The 9,031-nt window shown below is 39.0% G+C and overlaps 1 protein-coding gene across 1 annotated transcript in view; it reads left to right on the top strand.

Annotated features, from left to right (window-relative positions):
• The window catches only part of LOC102855284 (cytosolic phospholipase A2-like), a 167,359-nt gene extending 158,552 nt beyond the window's left edge, over window positions 1-8,807 (top strand). Inside the window, exons 16-17 of the mRNA XM_006897197.1 lie at window positions 370-531; window positions 8,683-8,807. Of these exons, the coding sequence (XP_006897259.1) occupies window positions 370-531; window positions 8,683-8,807 (287 nt within the window). The remainder of the gene's footprint in view (window positions 1-369; window positions 532-8,682) is intronic.
• Window positions 8,808-9,031: the final 224 nt, after the last annotated feature.

Genomic DNA, 9,031 nt, shown 5'->3' with positions numbered 1-9,031 from the left:
GGCACATAACAACAACAACAACAACTTCCTTCTGTCTTTGATTAAGAGCTGCCTAGGATGGAGCCATCTTTTCTAGAACTTCTGAGCTGCTTCTAATGGGCTAGGCAGCCTCCCCTGCTTTCCTTCAGGGTAATACAGAAAGCCTGCAGGCAAGTTGAAGCAGAACCATTAGCCAGAAATCACCGAAACACACAGAAATGGGAGAGTCTAGGAGATACAGGCAAAGGGGCTACCAGTGTGTGAATGGCTCACATGGCTTCTCTGGGGACCCCGGAGTTATTTGGGGACTATCTGCAGATTTTATTCTGAGTTTTTGAACTGTTTTATAGGAATCAAACCAACACCATTTGTGACTTTTCTAAATCTCAGGTGTCCCAAGAGAAACTGAAGAAGAGAAAGAAAGAGCTGACTTTGACATTTTTGATGACCCAGAATCACCATTTTCAACCTTCAACTTTCAATATCCAAATCAAGTATTCAAAAGGTTGCATGATCTCATGCACTTCAATACCCTGAACAACATTGATGTAAGTATCTGCCAAGACCTTTGGCAATCTTGTTTTCTTTCAAACCACACAAAAAATGGCAATGACTTTTTAAACTTAATATAACAAGTATATGAACCCTACTTCCTTCCCCCTCAAAAGTAAAGAAAAGCTTTACTTTTAAGGAATTAGATGGGGTATTTTTAATTTTTGGAAGGATCCTCGAGAATTCATAGATGAAGAAATAAATGTTCTACATTAGCAGAGCTTCTATTTTATGCTATCATTTGGCAGATTGGTTAATACAATTTCGTCACCAGAGTGTCTAATGTGTTTATATCAGGAAAAAAAATAGACTCAAAATGAAGAAAAGTGATGGAAGTGTAAAAGTTGGAAAACGCCTACAACTAAGTTACTTTGGAAAAACATACATATATGCATGTCAATGTAGGCTCTTAAATGTTTTAATTTCTTCACATCTTAGCAGCAGCCTTCCTAATTTTCATCTCTTGAAGTATCAAGCATGTTTCACCTTAAAAGGTTTACAAACAAGCCAATCTCTTCAGCATCAATCATTCTTACCACTAGCATATCTACTGCTAAATTCTGTGACATTCTTTATTCTCTACCCTACCACCTCACCATTTGAGAGGACTAAAACTTATCAACTTGTTATTTTAAATCATAGTGTCTTATAAATTTTTATCAGTTAAAAAGTCCATTTTCATTGAACTTAGGCGCTCTGGTGGCCTGGTAGTGAGAAGCTATTCTGCAATGCTAAAGGCACGCAATTAGAATTCACAGCTGCTCCCATTTGATTGCCTCTGAAAACCTTGCTGGAGGGTCAGCTATAAGTCTGTTCCGACTCTGTGGTACATAGCAAAACAACAGTGGGATTTTACAGAGCTCTGGTGGCCTAGTGGTAAGAAGCTGCACTGCAATTCTAAAGGCATGCAATTGGAATCCTTTTGGGGCTCCAATAGGAAAGGATGGGCAATCTCTGAAAATCCACTGGAGAGCTAGCTATGGGTCCTTCCAACTCAAGGGCTCACAATAATACAACAACAACAACAAAATAATACTACAACAACAACAACAGGGTTTTAGTTGGCTTAGTGGTGAGGAATTACACTGCCAACACAAAGGTATACGGTTCTAATACACAAGCTCCTTCACGAGAGAAAAATGGGCATTCTCTCAGCTGTGCATCAGTTCTCACTTGTACACAACAAATTGGAATTTGCACATTGCAGGAAAAAAATAAGGGAGGGAGGCATGTCTGGTATGCCTTTGTTTATTTGTGTATGAGTGAGAGAGAGATAAGAGAGAGAAAGAATGAAAGACCAAGAGATAGAGAAAAAAGAGATACAGACAGGAAAACAAAGTATTTCATACCCATACAAGCCTTTCTATTTTCAATGGCATTTTCTCTCTCCTTTGATGTCTTGTTCTACTCACCTCCCCCCACTCCACACACAACCCACACACACACCCCTGTTGTAAACCAAGAAAGCAGATTTCATCTTCTTTATTTGTGATGGCAAAAGCAGCAAGTCTTTGCTAAAGTTAGGATTCTGCCCAGTTCATTAGGCACAACACCCAGCTAAATCACTCATTCAGCACTGTTTAAATAGGATACTCATTCAGCTCTGTTTAAATAGGCTGAAGAGCACTGATGCTTATTACAATTTTAGCAACACAACAAATGCTTACTAGCCGAGGATGAAACTATACGCATCCAGTTAAGTCACTTACCCGGCAAATTGCCGGCTGCTGTTGTTTGGTGAGACTGTGGCTGAAGGCAGTGCCTCATTTATTCACATTCCAACCTGAATCTCCGCTGTGAAAACAACATCCTGTCCCCAGGCTGCTTGATTTTCCTAGGATGCCCCAGCTGGTTCATTTTGTTGACGCTAAATTCCAGTTCCTGAGGACTTCTGCTTTTCTTCATTTCTTGACAGTACCCTGGCTTTCTCATAGGCACCAGGTTCCTGCACTTAATCCTGCCAAAACCTTTCTCACTGAACATCTCCATGGTGGCATTTCACTGTTTTCTTTGAGACTCAGCATAAAAAAATGGTGGTGGTTGTTATTAGCTGCCATCAAGTTGACTACGACTTGTAGCAATCCTATGCATACTAGATCTAAACTCTTTTACTCGTTATATACACTGGTTTTTGGTGTTATGTTCCATTGCATGAGAACTGATTTATGACCCTTCAGTGTATTTTCAGAGCCTTCAAATAACACAGGAAAAGATTGTCCATCTTTCTTCCATAGAACAGCTATTGGAGTCTGCCTGCCTTCATGCCGTTGGGTTGACAACACATCTCCTACCTATGAGACTACCAGAGTTCCCTCTATATAGTGGTAGATGTGTCACATGTGGTATGTGGGAGATGCCTTCTGAGCTATGTCACCTGAGTGAGCTAGGTGTCGTGACTATGGTGATCAACATTGTTCCATATTACTTTCCTTCTTGGTAAAGGAGAACAATGGGACATAATTTGCAGGACTTGAGTAACATTATAGTTATGTGCCATTGAGATGGAACCACCTCAAAGCTGGCCTTCCAGTGGGTTTTCAGAGACTATAAATTGCATGGGAGGATATTGCCCATTTTTCTCCTGTGGAGCAGCTGGTGGATTCAAGAGGTCTGCCTTTGGATTGACAGCACAATTCCTTACCCACTTGACCACCAGAGCTCCCTTGGGTAGGGGTTCAGTCTAAACACTCTAAATACATCAATGGAAAGCAGCCAAGGCTATTATTATTAATGTTTATTATGTACTGTTTCTGAATGATAAGTTTCAAATTCTTTAAAACGATTCCTGGGTCTGTTTTATACCAGGCATCCTCCAGATACTTGTCATACTTGACACCCAAAATTCATATGCAGTAAAATGTTCATGAATGATTCTGAAAATACCAATGAATTCTTGGCTGAGCTTGTTGAAAGATGTGATAGGAACCAGGCCAGGCAAAGGTTGGGATACAAGCTGGTACTGGCTGAAGGCACAGTATCTGAGTATGAAGGATCACTCCATAGCCACACAGTGTGCTTACACATTCTACTCACAAGGCAATGTGATATGCTGTGCTATGCCTTCTGAGATCAATTTTTCAAAAGCCTTGGTGATATAGTATCACTGAAAATGTCACTGCTTCTCAGAATTATTTATTCCGTTTACTAATTCAGTTGGCCTTGCCCATAAACCAGAGAGCCCTGGCAGTGCAGTCCATAGTTAGTTTCACTTCAAACAGAAAATGTCTCTGATAGTTTGAATCTACCAGTAACTCAATTGAAGAATGGTGGACAATCTCCCTTGCAATTTACAATGTTTAAAACCTGATAGAGGGTTGACAGAGGTTTATTCTGACTCAGTGGCAATGAGAAAGTGAAATAGCCAATAAATCAATTCTGGGTCACTTTATTCACCAGATAACCATGATGCACATTAGATTATAGAATCTCAATTATGTATTTGAACATTAGATGATAATTCAGATAATAAATGTGCATATTCAGAAATAAAATCACTCCAAAACAAACCCACCACTGTTGAGTTGCTTCCAACTGAGAGGTTCCACCTGAGAGGACGAAATAGAACTGCTCTGTGGCTTTTCTAAGACTGTAAATCTTTATGGAAGCAGATTGCCACACTCTTATCCATGGGAGCAGCTGGTGAGTTCAAACTGCCAACCTTTCCATTATGAGCTGAGTGTTTTAACTGCTTCATCATCAGGGCTTCTCCATTTAGAGATACAGGTACTTAATGCGATCAGTTTATTACTATTCTATTATGATGATAAAAATGTTTACATCCTAGTCAGTGTTTTTACAAGAGTATTGAGTGTATCCTGGACTGCCAAGAAAACAAACAGATTCATCCTGAAGAGGGTTAAACCAGGCTACTCCTTGGATGCAAAGATTCTGGGGCTTCACCTGACATACTTTGGACATGTTGTAAGGAGAGACAGGTCCTTGGAGAGGGACATCATGCTTGGTAGAGTGGAGGGACAGCACAGGAGGGAAGACCCTCTATGAGGTGGATTGATTCAGTGACTGAGGTAATCGGGATGGGTGTGTCAGAGGCAATGAGATTGGCACAGGATAGAGCAGGGTTTAGGGCTGTTGTACATAGGGGTCGCTATAAGTCGCAAACGACTCGACAGCACATAACAACAATCGTCTATATTCAATATCACCTATAATTTCTTTATTATTTAATTATTCATTCATTTTACACATACTCATTGACTATCTGTTGTACCAGTCACTGTTTAAGTCATCAAGATAAAAGCATTGAAGAGAATAGAAAAAGCAAATAAAATTTTCTGTGCTTAGGTTAAACCAACTATTTTTTCCTAAAATAATTAATACTAAAAAATTAACTAGTGAATGTTGATGTTGTTGTGTACCATGAAGTTGGAATTGACTCATAGGTGACCCTCCAGCAAGTTTTCAGAGGCAGTAAATCCCACAGGAGGAGATTGCCCCTCCTCCTCCCACAGAGCAGCGAGTGGATTCAAATCACATACCTTGGGGTTGGCAGTGCAGATCCTTACAACTAGGCCACCAATGTATAGATGTTTTTATTGCTAAATGAAGAAACTGAATCATAGATTATTTAGATATATCCTTGGGAGTCAAACAGTTCTCTGGGGAGCTGAGATGCAAGTATACGTCTTTTCTTATTCCTTCTTTAATTTAGAACTCTTTTCTTCTTCCTTCTTTAATTTAGAACCACTTATTTACATACTGTGTTGGATTAGTAACTGAAATATTGGTGCTTCAAATACATCAGCTACTCCTCGGGAGACAGATAAAGATGTACAGCTTTGGATATTCTGTGGAGGGTCGCTATAGGTCAAATTTAACTCAGTGGGTTTGATTTGCCTTAATGGTCTCTGGAGAAGTTTCATTTTCTAGTATTCCTCAAACCCAACCTCTTTTCCCAACAGGCCAGTCGTCAGGCCTTTCCACCACCTTCCATCTTGAGCCCTAGGGCCAGATGTCCTCTCATGGAGAATGTCCTGTCTTTCTTTATTATCTGCAGCTAACTCAGTCTCAGTGGTGCTGTGAAATAAACTTTATTCTGCTTAATTAAAGCTTGAGTGAACACTTGTTCTGCTTTCAATGATTTATAAACATCCTGGGGGAAAAATTAGACTTTTAAGCTCCCTGTTTTAATTCTACTTAGTTTGTTATTACAAAGTTATCCAGACCAAAATACAGCTTCTATTTCCTTATATTTGTATTTTTCCCATTTCACTTCACTCTCAAAATACGCTGTACGTTCTTCTCTTGGACTTACTTTTTAAAATTTCCTTTATCATTATTATGATATGCTGACATTTTGTGTCTCCAAAGGTGTCCCTTTCTAGGGTAGAAATCACATTTTACATGTTTTTTGTTGTTGTTTGCTTGCTGCTTCCTACCCCCATTCATTGCCTGTCAGGTTTAAAAGTTTCATAATTAGAAAACTATTACAATATCGCAAGTGAAAGATGATGTGACCCACATGGGCAGATGGGCTGCAGAGTTGGAGGCGGCTGAGATTTGATGAGTAACAGTGATGAAAATTGTCCGAAATATCAGTGAATTTCAGCAGGGATTAATCAGAAAGTTAGATTTAAGAAAACACAATTATCATACTAACTAGGAGGTTCTTTTGGGCATCCTGGCTTTTTAGAATACATCTAGTTGTGCCAAACAGCATATCAAAAATTTTTAATTTTACCACTGAAGTAGTATAATTAAGCTCCTTGTGTTCATCACAAAATTATAGGTCACAGGAAGTAAAAAGCATGTTGTTAGAATCAGAAAACTCTTGTGAGAACTGTAAACGAAAAAAATTTGGCAGTGTTAATCTGCCACCTAGTGGTTTAACTTGCGCATTCTACTATTCTACTTGCATGTGATTTCGGTTTTTCATATTATAAATGGTCTACTCGGAATAACTGCTAAGGTATAGGAATATATATGAAATATTCTAGTTTAAGAGAATGATATAGATTATTCTTTCATGAATGATAATGATAAAATAGTTGACAGACTTATTCCCAGTGAATTATGGAATTCCCATTCCATAATGAAGAGGTGGGACCAACTTGGAAACTGATTGGCATGAACGTCTAGACAGACAGTAAATACTACAGGAAAAGTGAATAGAATTCTTGAGAGCTGCATTGATTTGCTAACCTATACTATAAGACAAACTCTTCTTGGCTTTTATAGCTTCACATCATATTTGGGACTTCTAAAACAAGTCTATCTTGGAAGTGCAACCAGAGTGCTCTTTAGAGGCAGAAATGGTGAAACTTCATCTCACATACTTTGGGCATGATGGCTGGAAGGGCCAGTTCAGGGGAAAACACATTATGAGAGGAATGGTAGAGGATGTAAGAGAGGGAGACACTCAGAGATAGATTGACACTGACTGCAAAAGTGGGCTTGAGCATGTCAGAGATGGTTAGGATGGTACAGGGTAAGACAAGGTTCAGATCTATTGTTCATAAGGTCCCTATGAATTGCAGTGCAATCCATCGCTTTCATGCTATATGTTAATTTTTAAATAATGACTGCAAGAGCTGCTGATAATTCTAGAATGTTTCCAGTGTGCCCATTGTGGACTCGACTTACATAGATAATCACCAGTTCCCACAAACCTAAATTAGTGCAGAATTATTATCATTCCACATGACCAAGGACAAACTAGGCTCAGCATTTTTAATCTCATTCCCCTTAGTCTCACACAGTCAAGAAGGTGTTAACTTGCAGGTCTTTTGACCAGCATCACCTGAACCTCTTATATCACCATCAAATTAATTATGGTTTTCTACATATGGCAAAAAGAAGGTCAGCAAATACATCTGCTTAAATACAAGAATCAGTAATTAAAACCAGTGTCCAAGACATGTACCTCATTTATTGATGAAATCCTGTAATACCCAAGAAACGGGAAATGCCATTTTCTCAATTTTTAATAAGACTCTTAAAATAACAAGAACCAAGATAATATTCTGACTTTTGCCAATACCCTGCTCATTGCTTTGCAGTATATATTTTAATCAAATTACACATTTTCTTCCATTTCCAAAAATTCCTAATTAAGTTAATTTCATGTCATAAACAGTAGATGACATTGCAATAGCAGTTTTTAGAGTTTGTGACACCTGTATTTCCTTGTGGTCACTATTAATTTGAGTTTGTATAAAGTATATTGTTATTATTGTGTGCCAGTGAGTTGGAACTGACCCATAGCTGACTCTCCAGTGGGTTTTAGAGGCAGTTAATTGAACAGGTGGAGATTTCCGATCTTTTTTTGCCATGGAGCAACTGGTGGATTTGAAACTCATGACTTTGTTATCACAGCACAGCTTCTTACCACTAAGCCACCAGAGCTCCCTAAAGAATGTTGAAAGGATAAACTCACACACACACACACACAAAAACCTCCAACAACAACAACAAAACCCCACACAAGAAACCACAACCCAAAAAAGTAAAAACAAAGTAATTTTTTAAAAGAAGCAAAGCATGTGAACCATTCCATTTTTCTTTTTTTAGTTTTAAATATTGATTTTTGTATTTATAATATTAAAACATTTGTCCTTTTAATCTTTTGTTTTTACAAAATTCTAATACAAATTCGAACAAATTCTTTCCATTTCCCTCACCCTCCGCCCATCAAATTGTGCAATCCATTGATTAATCCCATTTTTCTTTAGAGAGGACACCCATATTTTATAAATGTATTTATTTAGCTGAAAGAGCTCTTGTGGCCTAATGGTCAGAAACTGTACTGCAGTCCCAAACCCATGAGGTTCAAATCCACCAGCTGCTCCTCAGGACAGGGATGGAAAATCTCCTCCCTTCTGATTAACAATCTCTGAAAACGCACTGGAAGGTCAGCTATGGGTCGGTTCCCTCTCCCGCTTGATGGTGCACAACAATATAGGTGAGGAACGAGCAATTATTAAGTAATCTCTTCTCTCATTAAAACCGTTTGCCTCTTATTATTTGACTTCAACTCATGGTGACCCCTTTGGTGGCCTGCTGATAAGAAGCTGCACTGGAATCCCGAAGGCACATGGTTCAAAACCACCAACTACTCCAAGGGGGAGGGATTTACTGGAGGTCCCGACTCAATGCTAAACAACAGCAATGTGCACATCAGGATGCAATTATGAGCAATAGAATTTGGAAGGAGGTTCCCAAGTCTTTGTTCTCAAATACTCATTAATCTCAAATTTCCAATCTTTAAGTTAGCAGCTAGGAATGTTAACTTCCTGAACCACGCAGGAACTTCTTATTAGGCCTGTTTCTCTCTTCCACCCGCTGTGTCTCTTTGATGGGAAAGTCTGCTGTTAGGGACCTCTCCAAAGTACTGGAGAGCAATGGTGTCACACTGGAGACTAAGGTGCATATGATACAGGCCATGGTCTTTGCAATCACTTGTTATGCATCAGACAGTTGGAAAATGACTAGGGAGCATAGAAGGAGAATTGACGCCTTTGAGCTGTGATGCTGGAGAAGAGCA

The sequence above is a fragment of the Elephantulus edwardii genome, unplaced genomic scaffold (genome assembly GCF_000299155.1).
Source record: "Elephantulus edwardii isolate Elephantulus edwardi_28Jun2011 unplaced genomic scaffold, EleEdw1.0 scaffold00205, whole genome shotgun sequence".
In the NCBI taxonomy this organism is placed as follows: Eukaryota; Metazoa; Chordata; class Mammalia; order Macroscelidea; family Macroscelididae; genus Elephantulus; species Elephantulus edwardii.
Note: the sequence above shows the minus strand (reverse complement) of the source record. Positions and strands in the feature narration are given on the sequence as shown.